This window comes from Ambystoma mexicanum, chromosome 6q (assembly GCF_040938575.1).
Source record: "Ambystoma mexicanum isolate Mex_15411 chromosome 6q, UKY_AmexF1_1, whole genome shotgun sequence".
In the NCBI taxonomy this organism is placed as follows: Eukaryota; Metazoa; Chordata; class Amphibia; order Caudata; family Ambystomatidae; genus Ambystoma; species Ambystoma mexicanum.
Genome location: NC_090937.1, coordinates 308,247,186 through 308,270,039, shown reverse-complemented (window position 1 = coordinate 308,270,039; position 22,854 = coordinate 308,247,186). Strand labels below are relative to the sequence as shown.

Below are 22,854 nucleotides of genomic sequence, written 5' to 3'. Positions count from 1 at the left end.
CACACAAGGTATATAAATATATGTGAGTTGAAGGGTAGGAAACAGACAGTTGTTTTCTTTTGACTTCCTGACGTAGACTACCCTTACTTTCCTTTAGGTAGGGAAATCCCACCTTAGCATAGGGCAAGATAGGCCTTTTCCAACACCTTTTACGTTGAATAAAAGTTTGCATCCGAAACTTAATTTCATGATACCTTCACAAAGCATACAGTGATCTTTTTGATGGTCTGCGTGCAGCTAGCAGCACCTCGATTACCTCCTCAGAGAGGTCCCAGTCATCGTATCTCATCCTCTCAAGAGCCATGCATGTAGGTTTAGGGATTCTGGGTTCGAGTGGAACACCCGACCTTCCGACTGGGTAAGAGATCTGGACGGTGAGGCAACCAGAAAGGTGGGCAGATGGCCAAGTCCAGAAGGTCTGAGTTCCATGTCCTCAACGCCCAATCCAGAGCGATCAGGGTTGCTCAAAACCTCCTCAACCTTCTGAGAATCCATACAATGACAGGAATCGGAGGGAAAATGTGGTGGAGAGGAAAGGTCCAGTCCACTAGAAACGCATTCTCGAGCATGCCGTTGGCTGGGAATTCCCTTGAGAAAAACTGTCTGCACTTCCTGTTAGACTTTGTGGCAAACCAATCCACTGCTGGAGAACCCTAGAGAGAGAAGACCTCCTCTAGGACTTCCTGACACACCTCCCACTCATGCGAGACCATGCTCTGCCTGCTCAGAGCATCCGCCAAACTGTTCTCTGTCCCCGCCAGATGAATAGCAGATACAGAGATCTGGTTCTCCAATAGCCAGAACCACAGCTGCATCACTTCTATGCAAAGGGGGAGTGAGCGCACACCACCCGGCTTGTTCAGGTAGTGCATGGCCCCTCGATTGTCCGTCAATATCTGGACATGCTTCCCATTCAGAGAAGGTGTGAACACCTTGAGGACTAACCTGATGGTTCGCAACTCTAGCCTGTTGATGTGCCACCTGGACTCCAATGCTGACCAACGACTTCTCACTTGCAAGTCCTCGCAGTGAGCACCCCAACCCTTCAAGGACGTATCCGTGACCACAAGGGCCTGAGGTCACAGAGGCCAGAAGGGATCCCCTTGCCAGCATGTTGCTGCCCCACCGAGAAAGGTCATCGGCCACGGACCTGGACACACTGAGATCATCCCTCAAAGTGCCGAAGTACTGGGGCCACTGACCTCGCAGGTGCCATTGCAAAGATTGCATCTACAGCCTGGTCTCTGGCACCGGAAAAATGCAGGAGGCTGTGAGACCCAAGAGCCAGAGGAAGGAAGGCGCCAGGGTTCTGGAACAGTTGTACCATCTGTGCAACGCAGGTGACTCACTTTGGGAAAAGCCTTCCCTGCCGAGTCTCTAAACTGCTCTGATGAACTGGATATGGTCTGAGTTGATTAGAGGTATGGTGCAAGGACGCTGCCATAAGGTGCCAATGGGATTGGCGATAGACGTGTTTAAAGGCATAGGCCTTTCTGTGGCAGGACCCTCATTGAAGATGTCCATAATGTCATAACCTTGGACTGGTATCCACTAACCCATCAACTAGAGCAATGAATTTTGCACTGGTATAGGGATGGGCCTGCTACATTTCAACATCCAGAGACGTGTTCAGTCCGCTGGCGCCATGCAGACCCTCAGCTAAGGCTATAAGGTCCGCCTGGTCAAAATAATTGTTGGTACCACCAGCTCCCGAGTAATGGGGGTCGACATCGCCCTGATCATCGTCATCAGTGCCAAAGATGTCCATCCTAGAGCCTTAGATTTCGGTGTGAAAGACCGCTCGACAGCGGTCAACGTCAGCGGTTTCCCAGTCTGCATCAATGGTTTGGCGGTCAGCGCTGACAAGCTTTTGGGTGCTGATGGCATTTCGAAAGATAATCAGCGTTTGTGGTGCACAGGAAGGTCCAGGCGTCGAGGGCCATACAGATTTGCAGAGCGCCAAGCTCGGAGGCTCTGCCCACAGCATCAAAATTGGTTTCGCTCTGGGGCTGGAATAGCTGGGCACTGCTGGAGCTACCAGGGCCTGCTGTATCAGGGGTTCAGCCGCACCCACAGCTGCCTTCTTGAACCTTTCTAAATTTTGGGACTTGAAGCCTTCCCATTCGGCTCTGGACAACGGCCCTGCAGATTTACCACGTTCGGAAGAAGAATTCGTGTTGCGCCGGTGTCAGTGGCGTCTCTTCTTGTGAGAGGAAGATGATGACGAGTGTCTCTGCGAATGGGAACGTTTCTTGGCCTTGTCCCGATGCCAGTCTTCCTTCTCAGGGGTAGGCCCTTACATTTCAGCACAGTCGACTGTGCCAGTGATTTAGAGGGCGGTTGGCCTACGGTGAGCTTTGCCGCCTGATCCCGTAAAAGACTTTGGGCTCATCCTACCGCAAGACGAGCAACTCTCTGTGTCGTGACCCATATCAAGGCAACACACGGATTTATCATGCGGGTCGGTCACCAACTTTTTCGAGCCCACAGTTTGTGCAGCGCTTGAAACCCGAGATCTGAGGCATGGACATGATCGCTCGTGAAAAGATTCGACAAAAACATGGAGCGGAATATAGGATGATCAAAAGATTGCAGTGTTCTACAAGAGCAGTGTGCCGAGCGTGCCGAAAAAAGGAACGGAGGTACGGAGCTGTAGTGATGCAGTATATGTACGACGCTCGATGTCACATCCGAGCCAACGATCAAGCATTGAATCAAGGCAGAATGAAAATTGACAGAGCTGAGGTCCACTATGCCCCCTGTCAAAGTTTTTCCAAGCAGCTGAAGCTGGAAGGGTATATCTGTCTGATGAGAAATCTGCAGGAGAAAGGCAATCCATTGAAAGTGAGTTACGCTGCTCCCTGTGAGGCTGAAGCAGTCACCGCTGAGGCTTTAGCAAAAATCTCTAACATCTACTTTTTATATACCTCCTACTCCTTCTTGGAAGCATACTTGAATGGAAAATAAGACAAAGCATGGTAGTCAAAGAAGTCTCCATTCCCACCCCTCCAGGATTGGTGCTTTTCCTTTTTTATGCTAAGATGATGAGGAAGAATGAAAGAATGATTAAGATTTGCTGTGGAGTGTGATCTTTTCTTGGCCTTATTATGCTACTTATCCTCCGCAGGAGTGAACCCTCTGTCTCCATCTCTGAAGACTTGTGCTGAAATGAGGGAGGAAGATAAAGGATTTGGGAGGAGGGAGACCGAGTGCCCGTTTAGTGACCCATTCGCTGAGGGCCTTGGGGTTAATCAACTGGAATTAACCGAGCTGCTCAATGTTGTAATCCACCTGAGACACCACACAAACTTTGTGCAGGTCAATTAGGGGCATCTTTGCTTTGCAGTCCCTGTAGTGATTAAACCCTGAAGGCTTGAGAGCAGACATGATGGTGCAGCAAACATTTTTAATAGAGTGGTCCTGAGAAATCAGCATGCTGAGTGCATGGAAAAATGAAACTGGAGTCATGGTTAATGGTGTGCTACACTCATAGGGCAGCAACATCATAACCGGGACTGACTAAGCAGACTGACACTATGCCACCTGCTGAAAGTTTTCAATAACAGCTGTGCTGGAAGGTATCTATCAAGATAAGTAATCTGTCCATTTGAAATACACTATATTTTTTCAAAAGATGATGGTGATCGCATTAACAGACTGAGTAGTTAAATAACACAGAACTTGCGGGTAAGAACATTAGCTCCATTGAAGACCCAATAACCTTTCACAATTTTTCTGGTATGTTGAACTAATTTTCTATACCTATTTGTAACGTTATGTCAAGTAAGTTAACTAAAGGCTTAGCCCAAATGATGTTTGTACACAATAAGATGTATGTCTTAAAAATTAGCACCAGGCAAAGAGGCCTGCAAGTTTTACATGTCTTGTTGGGGCAACGTTAAGAAGAAATTATCTATTTGACCATGTCTGATCATTTCGATTGGACATTGGATGATTTTAGAAGTATTTTTAAGAATTATGATGACATTTGAATCAAGCAATCTGTTTATGGTGCTAGAACAAAGAGAATTTAGAGTTTCCTAATAGTCATCAGTGTTTAATTACAATGACTTTAAGAGGCAGAAGAGGTTGTTTACAAAAAGCCTTGGACTGGTCAAGCCACAATTGGACAGGAGATGTGTGTATACTAATCAATAATTAATCTATGTTGCTAAAATATTTTTACATTTCATTGTCATTATTCTTGTACATATCATACAGCCTAATACACAAAAAACATTGGAGAAGCGCACAAAGATGCCAGAGCTATTGAGTGAGTTAGATCATTCAATCATACATTTAAACTTACCATACAGTAACAAGCAATTAATATTACTGTCATGCTAAAACACAGGAATGCCTGAAAAAATGCCCAACTGAATACAAACCTATTAAAATAAGACATTAATTTATTAATATCCTAAAATATAAATTGTGCTTCAAAAAAAAAGAAGAAAGGGAAAGAAAAGAACAATCTTTACCTAGACTCACGAACCCTCCACATGTTGCTGGTCAAATTGTTTATTAAGTCTTGAAGAATCTCTGTTAAATATGTATCAATCTGATGAATAAAGAAAACTATTTAGGAAGATTAATTGACAAATCACTACAAAGAACAATACATATGTATCAGAAAGTTCAATAATTAAACTATTTCCTCTCAACAGCTTTGCCAGTTTTGCTATGTATATGGAACAAATATATTGCAAGTCAGGAAGGAGTTCCTTGTGGCATCATGCTTTCTACAGGTACATACCTTTTAATAGGGGTCTGCTATTCTAGCTAACACCAAAATAAGAAAAAAGGTTTGATGCGAGGATATGGCCAAGAGTTTCAAAGATTGCAATCTAATGAGAAATGAAACGTATTGCTCATGTTTGTCCAGAAACTGCTTAATTTAATCTTTAATTCATTTTGTAAACATATTCATGTTTCTTGGGAACTGCATTCATGCTCATGTCACTAATGATTATATTTTGTGGTGTGTGATCATTTTTTAAGGATGAAATGTTGCTTTTCCATTTGCAGTCACTTGTTATAAAATCACTTACTTCCAGGGTTAGGCGAATGTCAGGGCAAAGGGATCAATAGACAACTGAAAATCAAAGGCTGAGAGATTCAAGGTTCTTTATTAAACAACAGAAAAGCAAAGGCGTTAGGATGAACTGAAATCACATTGTGGGAAGAACAAATAAACTCCCCTCTTGGTAATGTTCCTTCTGATGGATGTTTCTTCCATGGATTCCTAATATACGATGTATTCTTACATTACATCTCCAGAGACAGCTGCCTTCAGAAATGTTTTCACCAATGGTGGGGGTGTTGTGGGGGGGGTGTCACAGCACTGCTCCACTCTGCAGCGTTATTACACAGCCCCAGCACTGGACATGATCTTAGAGACAGTATATACAGAGCTTCTGCATCACCAAACCTCAGTTTGAGCCTTTTTATCCCCTCCTGTCATTCAGCCACTGAAGGACAGATGGACAGATGAGGTGTACATGCTATCTGCCAAGAGTTGCAGGTTAGGAGGGTGATGAGGAATCCTTGGGAGAAACATCCATCAAAAAGCACATTACCGATAATAATGTATTCTTATAATGGATTCCTTCCTCCAACGGATTCCTCACCTATGATAGAGCCCCATACCAGTACTTAGATCAGGAGGCCTGAAGAGAGCGAGAGGACACCACCTAGACCAGAAAACTCTGGAGGACTGCTCTACCAAAGTGACCTTCCCTGAAATGGAATCCAAGCAGTAATATTAGGCAAGTGTGAGCAGCGAGGTCCACATAGTTGCTTGGCAAATGTCCACAACATGGACACTTCTCCCCAACCCCCTCACCCCCACTCCCCAGTTTGAAGGCAAGAGTTAACAAAAGCCAGCCCTCTGGATGAATTAACCCTCCGGCAAATCGTTCCCAGCCAGATTGTAGCATTCTGAGATGCAGAGAATGATGCACCTGGACACAGTCTGCTTAGTCAGCCTATCCAGCACGGTCACTAGCATAACCTCCAAAATGCTGGTCATCTTTCCTGATGTCCCTTCTGCCAGAGATGTAGTAGCTGAGGGCTCGCACGTGGACAGTTGATGGAATCACTCCTCAGCCTTGGATGGATGGCATAGGATAAAACACAAGGTGATGGATCATTTGGGAGAGATAAAAGGAACACATTACTTAGTTACAACTCTTGTTCTGCAGCATGGGTCTTGCATGGATTCACATGCTCATGAACAGTCAGTCCCCCATCGTCAGGCTGGTAATCCTCTAAATGTAAAGCAGTTTTAACTTTAAGTTAAAAAACGACTTGTCCCTTTGGGCATACAGCCCCAGCCAATGACACTCTTCCTCCTAATATCCACCCTTCCACCATCTTCAGATTTGGTATTGCACGTAACGTGGTAGTATGAATTAAGAAGAGCAAAAGAGGGGAAGCAGGGAGGGTTCAGATGTGAATCCATGCAAGACCAATGCTGGAGAACAAGAGTTACAGGTAAGTAACTTGTACTTTCTCCAGCATGGGGTCTTACATGGATTCACATGCTCATGAATACGATTATACAACAGTACATATACACAACCATGGGAGGTGGCAAGGTTCACAGAAGCATTACACTCAACTCAAATAAACAGGTTGCGTTACAACGCTTGGCTAACCTGGCACTAGTCCCTGCAATCCCTGTTGACAGTAGAATTTTGTGAAGGTGTGGGTGGCCTCCACATAAAAACCCTGCAGATGTCGCACCAGGGAATACCAGAGAGAAACGCTGTTGTTGCTGCAATGGCTCAGGTGGAGGGGGGCCCTTGGCCAGCCTGGGAGCAGTCTGTTGGCCAGACAATGACAATGCACGATACAGCCAGAGAGCCACCTGGATAACGAAGCCTTAGACAAGGCCTTCCCGTATCCCACAGGTCCAAAATGGACAAAAAGGTGAGATGTTTTCCAAAAGCCTTTAGTGCGTGCCACATAGAATCTGAGGGCATGAGCAACATCCAGCAAATGCAATGGCCTTTCAGCAGAACCAAAGGGTCTTTGAGATAAAAGTCAGATGGAACTTTTGGCATGAAGGTGGGATGAGTTCGTAGCACCACCTTCGTAGCTTGGAAGGACACATATGGTTGCTTGCAGGAGAGGGGCTCAATCTCCCCGACCCGCCTGGCTGAGGTGATCACCCCCCAGGAAAGTGGTCTTCCCTCATAGAAACTTCAAAGGGGAACGATGAATTGGTTCAAACGCAGGCCCAATAAGCTTAAAGAGAACCACGTTCAGTTCCCAAGCCGGGGCAGGAGCCTTCATCAGCAGAAAAGCCCTGAAGAGACCCTTGAGGAACTCTTTGACAAGCCTGTGCAACCACAATGAGAGCTTGCCTGGAGCCCATGTGTACTGGGATATGGCAGCCAAATGAACGATGGAGAAGTGAGCCAGGCCAGCCTTAGCCTGTGAGAGAAGAAAGGGGAAACCGTAAGGGACGTTACCTACAGAGGCATGATCCTCTGCACTCTGCACCATTCTGTGAAGTGCTTCCACTTGTGCCAGTAGCAAGGCAAGGTAGAGGGATCTTCCTGTATTGCAGCGCCATGGTATAGTGCCCAAATTGTAGGGCTGCACTAGTCAGGTTGTGAGGCTCAGCGATTCAAGGTCCTGGTGCAGGATTGATCCGTTTTCTCTGGAGAGAAGGTCAGGAGGCGCAGGCAGCTGGATGTCCGGAACCAATGACAGATGGAGAAGGTCAGAGACAAGATCTGCCTCGGACACGCCGGTGTGATGAGGATCATCCTGCAGTGACAACATTGAGTGTGTTGAACACATGTAATTGGAGCAGAATCTGAGAGAATACGTACAGGAAGAGCCCGTCCCAGGGGAAAGAGAAGGCATCCCCCTCACTCCTTGGCTGAGGATATCTGTTTGCAAACTTCCAGCACTTGAAGTTGGCAGCTGTTGTGAAGAGGTTGATCTGAGGAAAACCCCACTCGCTGAAGAGACGAGACACATGCGCTTGCTGAAGCTCCCACTCATGACAGGACTGCAGCTCCCTGCTGAGTGAGTCTGCAACAGTGTTTTTGAAGCCTGCTAGTTGAAAGGGGAGGAGGAACATGTCTTAAAGAATGGCCCAGCGCCACATGGACTAGGCTTCCAGGGAGAGAGCAGGGGAGCGAGTCCCACCCTGTTTCCTGATGTAAAACATGGGGGTGGTGTTGTCTGTGAAGATCCGCACTACCTTCCCCGTAGCAGAGGTTGGAACGACTTGAAGGCCCAGAAGACCACACTAGTTCCAGGACATTCAGGTGCAAGTCCGTCTCCTCCAGGAGCCAGAGGCCTCTAGCGTGAGAATGTCCTGTGTGAGACCCCCAACCCTCCAGAGAGGCGTATGTAGTGACTGTAGCCTGGTACCAAGGAATCTCCATGGGTAAGATGTGGCCGAACTGACCACTTGACAACTGGCAAGCTTGACAGAATGCCAGATTGAGGGCGATCTTGTCGGTTTATGTGCCTATAACCTGATGCCACCTGGCATCCACGAATTTCTGTAGGGGCCGGGCCGCATTTGGCGCCTGCAAAAGGGAACCAGATGGAAGCAGCAGGACATCATGCCTAACAGGGATTTGAGGGACCGGACTGATGCGATGGACACTGTGGACAGCCGCTGAACCTTTCCCAGGATGGCTTTCACCCTCTCCTCTAAGGGGGTCACCAGACACGAGATCGTGTTGCGCTGTGCACCCAGGATCAGTGAGTTCTGCAATGGCACCACAGATAATTGATGGGAGAATCTGAGCATAGTCAGAGGGTGTATGGTCTCTGCTGTGTGCTGGGTTGTCAGTGGATGGGAGCAAGACCGGATGAGCCAATCGTCCAGGTAAGGGTAGATGTGGATTCCCTTCCAGCGTAGATGCGCTGCTAACCAGGCCAACCATTTAGTGAATACCTTCGGAGCCAATTTCAGGTCAAAGGGAAGGGCCTTGAATTGGTAATGCTGCCCCTGTACAACACAAAACACAGGAACCTCTGGTGTTTGCGATTAATGGAAATGTGGAAGTATGCATCCTACAGGTGGAGAGTTGCCAGAAAATCGCCTTCGACCAGCTGCTTGATGTTAGGCAGAATCCTGTGCAGTGCCCTTAGGGACCACTACACACAATTAAGACTACAGGTGGCAATACACGTTTTACCTTTGGTACAAGCCTGTACTACTATGTCAGAGTGGTAGCAGTGGCGGAGCAGCCAGGCTTATCTCAAGGGAATATGAGCAGTAGCAGAGATTACACAAAGGGACCACAATTACTGTGACTTGAACAAACACTGACTCAAGGTTTCAGGTAGAAAAATATAAGTACATTTATTTTTAAACCATTCGTTATAAACACAACACTTCTATTAAACAAACACAAACCACACATCAAATATACTACAACTAACCAATACAGTATGTCTCCAGGTAAGTACCCTGTGTTTGAATGAACCAGTGTTATGCACAAAACATGTTACCACGAATGCGATTGCGATCACTTTTTGATAGTTCGGTCTACTAACTAAACGCGTATCTGTGACATGAAATGCTACCGGGGCAAAAACACACTTAGCACCTGAGATACTCAGAGGGAGTTGGAGGCAAAAATCACAGGCAATATTCTGGTTAGGCAGACAGAATCGAGAAACACTCATAGACAAGAGTTCAGAAGTCAAAGGGCCGGAGGCAGGGTCAAGTGACACCAGGGCCTGTTTCCGAAGATCACACAGTTAGAAGGTTCATGATTCAACGTAGCCAAGAGTACTTCGATATTGTCATTGTTCGGAAGCAAAAGTTATAAGAAGGAGGGAAGACAAGGGCAAGCATTGGAAATTAAGAAAAGGGGTTCACCCAGATTCCTCAAGCAGAACACAGTACCTTATTCCAATGATGCAGCTGGTGCCCTGGCAGTTGTTCCTGTTTGTTTCCCGCAGACCCACGATTCCTGGAGCTTCGTTGTGAAGGAGGACGTCTGAAGGGGGCCTGCACCACACAGGGATGAAGCGAGCAGCAGCGACAACGAATAAAAGGTGCGCTCCTTAAAAACACAGGAGAGGCTCTTCAAATGCCCATCCGGACCACTACAGCTGTGTGCAGCGATTTCGACCAACGAAGAGGATCCTCTTGTTGTGGAAGACAAGCTGGTTATCCCCACCAGGCTCAAGGGAAGACGACTCCGGACTGGATCTCCTCTTAGTCGTTGAAGGGCAGATAGCTCAGGACTGCAGCAGGGCTTCACCGGGACAGGGTAGTTGCAGCAGCTGTCGTTCTCTCCGCTTCTCTTCGGTTCCTTGTAGTTCCAGTGGCGACTCTCTGAATTCTAGCCCAAGAGACCTGCCTTTTATGCGAAAAACCCCCATTCACACAGCCTGGCTGTCAATCACCCAGCAGGGGGGTTGTCCAGCCCGGACAACTACCCTGGCCAATCATGACAAAGTGCGACTTGGGTTTCCTAGGATACCCTGTGCAGGGGGTGACTACGCCCCTCCCTCACATTCAGCCCACCTAGACACCCAGGCGCCTTGAGGAGGGCTTCTAGGTAGGAGCCGCCAAAAGACAGTGAACAAAGAAGGAAAACCTAGTTTGACGCGCAAAGTAAAACACAAGAAGGAGTTTAACAAAAAGAAATGGCGAATAAACCTCATCGGAGCCAAACGAATAAGGATTTGGTCAAGCGGGTTTAAAGTTGAGGCTAACACAATAGCCTTCAATGTTACCACGGTTATATAAGATAACCGCGGTAGAAATTTAGGGTAGATACCACTGCTACCAGCCATGTCTAAATGTTAAAAGAGCGAAACAATGCTCTAAGAGGTACAGATGAAGAGTAAGAGTTAACCCTTCCAGTACTCCATGTAAGATGGGGTGTACTGGATCTGTGGTTAGTTTTGACTAAGTAAAGTTAATGGTAACCTGGAACAAGGTCGGGGGTTGTAAACAGGAAAACTGGAAATAATTAGAAGACTTGCATATGGGCCATCCTGGACTTCAGCTGTAACTGTTAGATGAAAAACTTGAAGGGAGGGAGTTAAGAATGGCATTCTCTCCTCTTGTTTTTTTCTTTTCTTGTAAGCAATTCTTTTGTAAATTGAAACAAGTAAAATAAAAGAAAATAAAAAAAATGGTAACTTTACCCTTTTCTGGGAGAAAGTGTTCACTACAGAAATGGAGTCGGTGGGAAGTCTAAACGACAACCCTGTGCCACTGCACAGAAGGTGCTGTGTGACACACACAAAGAAGGGGGCTACTGAAGTGGTGTACTCCAGAGCCCACAATCCCAAAAACAGGTAAAAACACATAGCAAAATACAAGTAATAGTGGTGAAAAGCTCACACTCTTACCAAGTGTAAAAGAAACAACTCCAGAGATCCAGCAAAGCTGCTGAGGGACTCACTAGGTAAGGGAAATTAGCCATGAAATGAGAATTCTCCTTAACACTCTAGCAGGTGCTGCAACATGACCATCCTGAATTTTTGGGACTTTCGGTACTTGCTTAGGCGTCACAAGTCCAGGATCGGCCGCCATCCTCCTGACTACTTCTAGAAAGTATCTGGAGTTCACTCCGGAGCCAATGAGGGGACGTGTTCTATTGCCCTTTTTTCGTAACATGGCCTGAACCTCCTGCAGCAGTTCTATATGAATGAAATGATGTGTTATGTATATTGATGTGTTGCATATGTTTTTAGTTTTTGTAAGTAACACAATGTATACATAATGAAAGACGATTTTATTTGAAATAAAACATGTTGAAATAGATTGAGCTACAGGAGTTAATTAGAGAGCCTAACTCTGAATAGATTTGCATAGGGACCCGACTAATAAAAGTCATTAGTACAACAGGAGCAGGAGGTAGTTTGTGGTTCATATTTTTGCCTGTATTCCTAAAACCCCACAAACACGAAATATATAATTTTTTAACCCCCCTAAAAATTCGATTACTTTTTTCATTAAAAAATGTGCCGTAATAAACCCAGCGAAAAAACATCCCCCGATGAAAGGACTTTGTTCCTATGTACGATGCCATAAGATCCAGCAAGCACAGAAAAGCTGAGGCTGAACTGACATCTAAGGTTGGAAAACCTGGACCCTCTTGACTTGAAGCTGTTCGCCAGTCTGTTCTCCTGTGGGAAACCCCTACCCTAGCAAATTCCCAAGACTTCTTGAAGTTCAGGGAGAAGCCAAAGCTGTGCAATAGGCTGGCCGTCCAGTATAAGTGCGCCAACCCTAGTCATCTAGCAGTTAGGGAAAGACATGAATGCAGCTAACGGGGGTATGTTAGGTTGCTTTCGCTTAGCCTTTTAAAGTAGAGCCGATATTCTACAAATGAACTTAGTTTATTGGTTCTAAATCAAAGCAAGTTTATTAATTGTTAGGAAATTGCCAACATACTCCAGTTGGTGACACGTGCAATAGTACGGCTTTCTCAAGGCTAAGTTAGAGTAATAAATTATAAGTTACTCACCGTAGTGACTAACATACTCTTAGACCATAGTGCCCTTTAGTTAGGGAGAATTCTCTGTTTAGGCTGAATTTCCTAACCTAGTGATTTCTGGAGTTAGTTTTTTTTTTCTCCTGCCAAGAGTGAGTCTCTCTTCTTCACACTCTTGGACATGATTTGAGGGGTTCCTTTGACTGTTAATGTGTTTTATGGGCTATGGGGTCTTTTACTCCATAGGGTCTCATGTGTTTTTACTATGTGTGTTTCACAGCAACCTCAGTGCAGTGACACAGGGGTGTCATAGTGACACCCCACCATAGACTCCATACCCTGGGACTGACTACTGTCTCCCAGGGCATGTAAAGTCACCATTGGCTTTACTAGTCCCAAATTATGAACAGAACCCAGTACAAACCATCATATTGTGGACGTACTGGTCGGGGCAATTCGATTGCCCTGGGGTCTGTTAGTCGAGGGGGCACGTCTCGGTCCCCCCTGATCGAGTTTTGGCTGGTGGCAGTGGATACTTTTTATATTCGACCGCGAATATATCTCTATGGGATTTTCCCATTGTTCGAGGCTACCAACTTTAATTATTTAATTCTCATAGCCTCGAACATACCGCCGGTTTATTTAGTTAATATTAATTCGCCGGTTGGTATTTTTTGCCAGGACTCGATTCTAAAATGGCGTTTGTGTGCTCTGCTGTGACTCCAACCCAAGTCGAGCCCTTTGTTCCACATTTTGGCGGGCTTCTCCACAGAAGCCTCCAAAAGTGGTGCCACTCTGTCCGGGTACCACAGGGGGTGTTGGAGGGGGTTTAGGCACCCTGGGCTGAGTTACCTTGGTAACTCAAGTCGCACTCTTGTGCGATTGGCCCAAGTGGTGAGCCGGCCGGCTCACCACTTAGCATGTTTGATTGACAGCTAGGCTGAGTGAATGGGTGTGTGCTGCATAAAAGCAGGGCTTTTGGGACTGGAACTTCAGAAGTCGCCACAGGACCTGAGAATCCGATGAGGGAGAAGCTGAGCCGACCTGCTACGGCGACACCACCGGTGGAGCCCTGCGGAACCGACTCACCACTTCCTGACGACAGAGAAGATCTCCTGGCTGGAGAGTTTTCGTCCCCTGACTGGTGGGCACAACCAGTTTACCTTCTTTTTCTCGCATCCCAGGATGTCTTGTGGTCGAATTGCCCGTGCCAAGCACCCCGGCAACCGGATAGCCACTTACCACTGGACCGCGAACAAAAGGACCGCTCCTTTTAACTTAGAACTCTGCGGCTGGTTTCTTCCCTGGCAGTGCAACAGACTCCTGCTTTCCTCCCAGACGAGATCCTCTCTTCCTACGGTCTAAGCACCGACTTGCACCCGCTACCAGGAACAACTGCCCCCGCTGGAGTATTCTCACCACTTTAAGGTACCGTGTCCGCCAGGCCTCCCTTTCTAAAGATTGCTACAAGGTAATAATAATCCCTTAACCTTCTGGACTGGGCAGGCCGCCTTGACCATCTAACTGGTCCCTTTCTTTTGGTCCAACTCTTTCTGAACCTTTGAGACTTTTGTGCTCTTTTCAACCGTGTGACCTTGGACACATTTCGTTCTGATCCTCTTAAAGTGGATCCGGCTTTCTGAACTCTAACTTCACGGTTTGATTCTGCCTTCCTCTCTTGCTGTGTTCTTGTGAAAGTGTTGGGATCTGTTTCAATTTATACTCTGCCTTTCACTCCCTTTTAAACTGAATCATTAGAGTGCCATCTGCGTTAAGTGCTCACCGCTGTCTGGAAATAAGTGGGGCTTTACTTAAGACTTGTCTAATATTCTTTTAAGGGAGTGTATATCTTTTAGTGACCGTGTTTTTGACTGCTTAACATTAGTGCCTGTGTGTTTTATTAGATGTGGTTTTAAATAAATAATTATATCTCTTTTACACCAAGCTCTGGTCAGTGTTTGCTTGTTCTACTGTGTTCTTTTGACCTACTGTGAATACTCTGTCTACTGCCTAACTCTTCTTGAGAGAAGTCTGACTGCTCAGCCACAGCTACCAAGTGAATCTGTGTGGTACAGACTGCTACCAAGTGGGTCTACTGCCAAAAACCTGTAGTCTTAAATCTTTTGCAGCGGTCCCAGAGGGAACAGCACAGGTTTCTGCCCAACACCTTTCCTCCATACTGCATTGGCGTCCCTTCCAAGGGACAGGAGACAGAACCTTTTTCACCAGAAAAAACCTTCTTCCCCTTTAAATTTATAGGCGCGTGGTGGTGCGGCCCTGGCACCATGTGCTATCCTGACGCCGCCCCCCAGCGCCATTCCTCAGTCCCCATTGACACGTCGACAATATTTAACATTTCCTAATGACACCAGTATTATTAGGGGGGAGGATGGTGGGACGTATGGAGGAAAGGGGACTATGGACTACGGTAACTCATAATTACCCTCACGTCCCGTCCCCTTTCCTCCATACTGCATGGGCGATTACAACGGAATGTAGCCCCACGGTGGAGACCCTCCTTATGCAAATAAGTTCCTTCGATCCGCCTGTCCGAAGGCCGCGTCTGATTTAGAGCTGGCTTCCAACCAGTAATGCTTACAGAAAGCCGAAGGGGTGGCCCAGGTAGTCGCCCTGCTTATGCCTTGCCACGAGACCTGTCGCTGGAAGGTGATAGCCGTGGCCTTGGCTCTGACCACGTGAGCGTGAATGTTGGCTGGCAGTGGCTTGAGCTGCCCCTCGTAGACCTCTTTGATGGCTGCAACCATCCACCGTGCAATAGAAACCTTGGATGCCTGATAACCGGGTCTGGAGCCCCCGAAGGTGACAAAAAGTGCGTCCGACTTGCGGATGCCCTTGGTTCTGTCCAGATAATATTTCAGAGCACGTCTGACATCCAGACAGTGCAAGACACTCTGAGCCTCGTCCTTCGGGTCAGCGAAGAACATAGGCAAGACTATTTCCTCGTTTAGATGAAAGGCAGAGGGTACCTTAGGTAGGAGCGCCGGGTGAGTCTGCAGGACTACCTTGTCTAAGTGGAAAGTGGTGCAGGGTTCTGAGGCCACCAGAGCCTGCATCTCGCTGACTCTGCGAGCTGAGGTAAGTCCCACCAGCAAAGCAGTCTTAATGGTGATCAGCCTGATGTCAGCGGATGCCATTGGCTCGAATGGTTTGTGTGCCAAGGTGCCCAACACCACATGCAGGTCCCACACGGGGTGTGGCCTCTTGATGGGCGGTTAAAGCCTGGACAATAGCGTGAGATGTTTCTTGACAATCAGGCTGGGTTTCTGTAGGCCCCTATGGCTGCCAACTAGGTGCGACATTTGTCCACATGAACGCATGAGTGCGGGAGGTGCGCTGAGAAGGAGAGCACGTCCTCAAGCTTGCACGCAATCTCCTTAGAGTCCGCGCAGTGACAGAACCTGCCCCATTTGCTCTTATATTGGCTCCTGGTAGCCTTGCTCCTGGCGCACTGAATGATCACTGGGTTAGCCCATGATAGGCTCAGGTGCTTGAGGGTGATATGCTCAGGAACCACGCTGCGAGGGCTAACTTCTGAGGCGCGGGGTGGAGAACCCTGCCTCCCTGCTGAGACAGGAGAGGTGGCAGGCCCAGCGTAAGGTGAATGGGTGACCTGTCCGTGAGGCTGAGCATTTCGGAGAACCATGGTCTCGCTGGCCACCAGGGAGCTATCAAGATGATGCTGAGGTGACAAGCTTCCTTCATCTTGCGTAGTACCCTGGGGGATCAGGGGTGTGGGAGGAAAGGCATATGCAGTCATGCCTTCCCATTGAATATGCAATGCATCTCCCAGGGAGCCGGGACCCAGTCCCTGCCAGGACGCGAACTGATGGCACTTCCTGTTTTTCAAGGAGACAAATAGATCCAACTGAGGGTGGCCCCAAGTGTTGAAGACCGCTTGCAGCACCTGGTCGTTCAATTGCCATTTGTGATTGTCCGCTCCCAGCCTGCTGAGCCTGTCGGCTTCCAAGTTGGCCTCCCCCGGGAGGTGGACGGCCATGAGGTAGATGTGGTTTTCTAGGGCCCATTCCCGCATGAAGACTGCCAGGCTGCACAGCGGAGGGGACCTGGTAGCCCCTGCTTGTTGACATAGTACATGCTGGTGGAGTTGTCGGTCTGGATAAGGGCGGTCTTGTCCCCAATGAGCGGAAGGAAGGCTCTGAAGGCTAGCCAAATGGCCCTTAGCTCCAGCCAGTTGATGTACGACTCCTGCTCCTGCCGGGTCCAGACTCTGTGGACGGTGTGGGTGTCCAGAGTGGCTCTCGAGCCCTCTAGGGAGGAGTCTGTAGTTATGATGGCCTGCGGGGACAGCTGCCAGAAGGGCCTGCCCGTCCACAGGTTGCAGGCTGAGTGGATAGAAGGGGTCACTGCTCTGGTAAGGAAGTGCGTCGTGGCCCTCATGAGGGCCTTATTCTTGTCCTCCGAGGGAAAAACCTTCTCAGAGCTTGTAACCCAGATGAGGCCCAGGAAGGTGAGGCTCTACGCGGTCTGCAGCTGGGACTTCTTGAGGTTGATAGCGAAACCCAGGTTGTGCAGAGTGTTCATCAGCACGGAGGAAGTGTGGGTAACCCCCTCCAGGGATCTCGTCCTGACGAGCCAGTCGTCCAAGTACGGGTAGACATGGCAGCCCTGGGCCCAGAGGAGGGCTGCCACAGCATTCATGAGTCTGGTAAATACCCTGATGGCTGAGTTGAGACCAAAGGGTAGCACCTTGTACTGGAAAGGACAGCCCATGATCCTGAAGCGTAGGAAGGAGCGATGAGGTTGCCAAATCGGGACGTGTAAGTAGGCGTCCTTCAAATCCAGGGAGCACATCCAGTCCCCCCTGTTTAGGGTCTCCGCAATGAGTGCTGGTGTAACCATCTTGAATTTATGAAGAGTGAGGGAGAGGTTGAGGGTGGATAGGTCCAACACAACTCTCAGGCCAGCCTGGTGGTTCTTTTATATGGAGAAAATCCTGGAATAGAAGCCTAAGCCTCTCTTGGAGGCTGGCACTGCTTTCACAGCTTGGCTCTCGACGAGCAACTGGATCTCTGCCAACAGAGTTGCCATCCCAATCTGTGGGAGTTGAGGGCTGGAGGGGAGGGGGGAGGGAGGTATCCCTAGGCGGTACCCCTTGAATACTACTGAGAGGATCCAGGGGTTCGTAAAGTTCTGGCGCCAGAAATGCACATGAGAGGCAAGGCTGCCACCCACTGGAGACACGTGGACCAAAAGGGACGCGCCATGCCTTTTTTCCATCGGAGGCTGTCGCTGAGGAGGGGGTATGGAAGAAGCCCTTACCTGCCCCCACCCCCCTTTTTGTTGTTTGCGCCAGTGCTGACTCAGCGAGCGGTCAGGTTATCTCGACCTCCGTTTCTGGAATCCCCAGAACCCACCAAACGCCCGCCCCCTGCCAGAGCATTGATGCGACTGGGTGTACGCCTTAGGCGTGTGGCCTTAGTCAGGGGTAGGTAAAGATTTTGCAGTTTGTGAGCCGTTCTTTTTATCTAATTCCTGGTCGGTGGTAGAGTGGAAGAGGTCACTACCCTCGAACGGAAGGTCCATTATGCAATCCTGGATGTCAGGGTTAAACTTAGTAGCCCGGAGCGAGGCCGTTCTTCTGATGTCCGTGGCGATGCAGATGGCCCGGCAAGAGGTACCAATGTGGGCCACTGAGGACTCCATGATGTCCTGCGCTACCAGCTTGGCTTCTCCTAAACCCGCTTTGAAGTGTGCCTGGCTCTGCACCAGAAGTTCCAGAAGGAAGTCTGCTATTTCCTGCCACAACCTCTGGTTAGCGGCTGCCATCATGGCATCTGCGTTGGTGTGACACAGGTGCAGGGAGGTGTTTGAGTACAGCTTCTTCCCATACACCTCCAAGATCATCTCCTCCTGGCCTAGAAGCACCGAGGACGAGGTGGCCGAGGACGACTGAGGCTTAGAGTAGATTGACGCTGCAGCGATCACCGAAGAATGCGGCTGGGGGTGCATTGATAACAACAGTGTATCCCCTTCCATCTGTCTATACTTGGCTTCGAGGCGCTGATTGACAGGTTGGGCAGAGTGTGGCTTGAGCCACCCCTTCTTGGCCAGAGCCACAACGTCTTTCTGCATTGAGATACCCATTTTGGTAGTGAGTCATAGGATGAGGACTTCTGCCAAGACCACCACCTCGGTGTGCTCGACCTCCGGTTGAGGAAGGCCCAAATATTCTGCCAAACCTGCAAGCCTGTCATGGAAGGCCTTCGCTGATGACAGCGTGTCAGGGTCCTCCTTCTCATCTGTGTCCACCAGAGTGTCCGGCTGGTCTGGAGCGGGTGGATGAGTGCTGGGCGCCATGGGCTGCGGTGTGGGGACCGGAGGCGAAGGCTGCTGCGGAGGCTGGTGTGGAACCGCATGTACTATGGGAGGCAGGGGGAGTCGGAATCGGAGGAGCTGTCAGCGGCAGCGGGGGCTGCGCTAGGGCCTGTGGTGCTGGAGCCATGGGAGGAATGACTTTGGGTGCCGGTGGAGTGACCGGAGGGAGAAAGTCCCCGACAGCATCCCGTAGGATGTCCCCCATCTGGGGGGTACGCATCAGCGCCAGGAAGCTTTCGAAGAACCTGTCTTTGGAGGCTGAACCAGAGGCAGGGGATGTTGACGGAGTGGCTGGGGGCTGCTGGGGCCGGAGCACACTGTCTAGGTAGCAGGGGAAACCTGCCTTGCAGATGGATAAACTGTAGGCCACGTATCTGGTTGACACCAGTCCCACCGTGAAACTTGTTCACCCACCTGCTCTGTTCCTAGAAGTGGCATCGGACGAGCAGCCATGTTTTCTGGCGTGGCAGCCATTTTGTCGAGCTGCGTGCCACATGCAAAACTTGTGGTGCCTGGCTCCCCGGGTCCGGCCTCCTCCAGAACTCTTGGTTGTGGAGCATGAGGCCTACCTGGGACCTCAGGTCTGGACCTGGAAGGCGTGTTGCCCTCGGCATTGTTGCCAGTAGTGCTGCATGGAGGCGCCCCCTCGAACATTGAGCCGGTTCTAGGGTGTTGCCCCTCGGGTGTACACCCGGTAAAAGAAACTTGCGGTCCCTCAGCACTGATTCCGGAAGGATCTGATGACTCCTCGGCCGTGAGGCCGGTAGCTGGACTAGCCTCTGTGCGTGTGCTGGTAGTAGAACCCGAGAGGTTCCTCCCGCTTGGGGGCTTCCTCACTCAGGAAGGAGTCGCCCTTACGGGGTGCGATGGAAAATAGCGGCCCACCTTTGGGCCTCGATATCTGCTTCACAAATTGCTTCAGGTCCTCTGGAGGCAACCCTTCGAAGAGCTCTCTCCAGCTAGTTAGCCTGTTCTTCAGTGCGCGTGGAGTCAGTGCGTCGCACGCGGTGCAACCTTGCCAGCCGTGGTCAGGGCCAAGGCAACGAAGGCAAAGAGCGTGTGGGTCGGATGTAGGAAGAGCCCCTCGCAGGCTGGACACCTGCTGAAGCCTGTTGAAGTCGACATGCGCCGGGGAGGAGCGTGACGCCGGAGGACCGAGTCCCTTAATGACAAAGAGAAGACAAAAGGATAGAAGAAGAGTTCGGGGAAGAGCATGTGGTATTACATGGCTGAAGCCAAACCCAGGAGTGCTGGTGAAATCGGCCCGTTCCCGTCGGCACGGAAAAGGGGACTGAGGAGTGGTGCTGGGGGGCGGAGTCAGGGTAGCGCATGCTCACAGAGCCGCTCCCCCATGCGCCTCTAAATTTAAAGGAGAAGGTTTTTTCTGGTGAAAAAGGGTCCGTCTCCCGTCCCTTGGAAGGGACACCCATGCGGTATGGAGGAAATGTTACACTCACCTGGCTGCCACAGGGGCATCGATCTGAACTGGACAGCTGCGGCCTCCACCAATGTGACGCGTAGTGCCGAGATGACGGACTGGACTAGCCCACCTAGCTTCGTTTGCTTGGCCGTTAGGTATATTCTTCTGCAAATGGAGAAAGGGAAATAACCACCCGTGGAGTTGAGCGTTAACCCTCCCCCATTCCCGCTGTTCTCCCCACTGATCACCTTTGATGTCCCCTCTTATAGTCTCACCTGATGGTTTGGAAAGATGAGCTCTCCATCCTGCATTGAGTGCAGGGGCGCGTTGATAACCAGTTGCTTCACTGGCTCGAAGGAATTGGTGAGTTCCAGAACAATATTGACTCTGAGATTCCCGGCAAGACGCCGTAAGTATGTAGTTCGTAAGAAATCAAATGTCTGACTTTCACTCTTGTCCGATTCCTTGCAGGTTGCAGCTTGACCCTAGCGAAGAGTTCCTTGTGGCAACCGGTAATATTCAGGTAAGGATTTGTATTATCCAACACAGTTCGATAAAATAATGTCAATATGTAACCTGTTGCTTTCTTCCCTTATTCAGGCGCTGAGAGAAAATATGAAGTCTAGGGGAATAATGCCTCTGGCGGTAAAATCAGGTAAGTCTATTGTGGTGAGGAGGTTTCCCCTTGTTTGTCCCTTTGTTTCACCTTGCTGTCCTTTTGTTTCCCCTTAGGGGCCGGGGTTCGGCGAGGATGCAGTGGAAGCTGCGCCGACCCGTGAAGAGGAATAGTACCCCCGTTGGTAAAATCAGGCAAGTCTATGGGGGGTAACTAATATTGCCTCTGTGTATTCCCTTGGCTCACCCTTGCTGTTCTTGTCTTCCCCTTAGGTGCCGGAGTGCAGCGGGAGCATGCAGAAGGATGAGGTGGAATGTGAAGATGCTGCGAAGGCCGGTGAGTTCAGCGCGGCGCTGCTGCAGGCGAGGCGACGTGCATAAAATAACTTCTTTCTTCCAGCTCGAAGGCACGATGGATCCGGAATTCAGGTAAGGATCAAAGGTATTGCTCTTGTTCTAACCTTTTCTCCTTCTCTCCCCTTTTTCTAGGAGCTCCGGACTCGAGGCGGGCGTGGCAGAAGACTGGATGCAGACTTGCAGGCACGGTGAGCGTTACGCTGCTGGATGCAGAATAACGTGAAGCGTGTGCTGCTCTTCGGGCGTGGTTTAAATAGCCTCCAAAGTAGTCCCAGGTAAGTATTCCTCCCCAGCCCCACCAGAGTAAAATAAAATAGTCCCTTAGGTAAAGTAGTCCCTTCCAAGCCTCCTTTGGCTTGGAGCTCTTGCAGCATGGTCTGCATCAGGTAAGTTTTAATCTATGAGCCTGGCGCCATAGACGCCAGGACTGCACCCAAATAGCCCCTAGCAGGGGTTGTTGGGTTTGCTTAGTATAACTTGATGCCTGCTTCCGGGGATGCTGGACTTGGTCTGGGTCCCCGGGGGTAGGCATCATGACAGGAAAGGGGACGGGACGTAAGAGTGTGTGTGTGATACATATTGAGTATGTGATTCAATTTAGTACACTCCTGCACATATTTTACACATAGTACATAAACCAAGTAAATCAAACCTTTGTCTCATAGAAATCATGCAGGAAGCAGCAGTCCGCTTGTTGCTTGACAAGAAGATACACTAACTAATCCATAAGAATCCATGACTCTGAATAACATAAGAATTTTCACCAGAAATTGCACTAAAATTATGAGATTGACCTTAGAATGAAGAACAGAATCCGACCTGATTTCACAGAACTACCAAGCATATCCATTTGAATATCAGTTGCTCAGAATAGAAAGCAATTTTATATGTGAAATGTTTATGCACGTTTACTACCTTCAACTAAGGGAAACACTGTTTTACAGTACTGGCAGCCGGAAGAACATGTCAGTTTCCCCATAACAGATGAGCAAATGCCAGTGTAGTGAAGCTTAAAGGGATAGTGCGCTCAAAAATGTTATTGTCCCGCTCGTCCGGGCATGTGCTTTTCAGCATACTGTGATCGATCGTAAAAAACTTTCCTATGCATCTTACATCATATTTCCTCACTTTTACACATGAGAAAACAATGGGTTGGGCATGGCCATTGTGTGCTAATCTTATACGTTGCTGCATAGCTCTAAAGTTGAGTGCCCCTGAGGCACTAAATCATATCCCCAACCCCTGAAGCTGTCATCACTATTCCAAAGGATAGGCTCTACCTATTTCCATGACGTTAGTGGGCAGCATAGCCAAACGCGCCCAGTCACCACCCACGTAATAACGTCAGTTAACGCAGAACCCTCAAGATCTGTCACAGGTTTCCCCCTTTCCCACCTGTTTTCGTTGCCTGATGACTTCCTTAGGAGGAGTCTTCTTTCATATGGTTCGGGTCTTATACAAGCCCGCTCGGCCGTCCTCGGCTTCCAGTGTTCGTTCACCTTCGATGCCGGGATCAAGGGGAAACTCCAGGAGACTCAAGAAAGGGATAGGAAGCACGCGGAGGCGGTGCAAGGATTCCGGGAAGGCTGGCTAAGAAGGAGGAAAGGTAGATTGGAAGAAGGGTTTCCTGGAACCAGGAAACAACAGAATAGTACAAGGAAGAGT

General features: G+C 49.1%; 1 protein-coding gene across 2 annotated transcripts in view; it reads right to left on the bottom strand.

Annotated features, from left to right (window-relative positions):
- The window catches only part of ECPAS (Ecm29 proteasome adaptor and scaffold), a 3,148,361-nt gene that overhangs the window by 1,022,078 nt on the left and 2,103,429 nt on the right, over positions 1-22,854 (bottom strand). For both annotated transcript variants that reach the window (XM_069630810.1, XM_069630809.1), the window contains exon 31: positions 4,482-4,561. In XM_069630810.1, the coding sequence (XP_069486911.1) occupies positions 4,482-4,561 (80 nt within the window). The remainder of the gene's footprint in view (positions 1-4,481; positions 4,562-22,854) is intronic.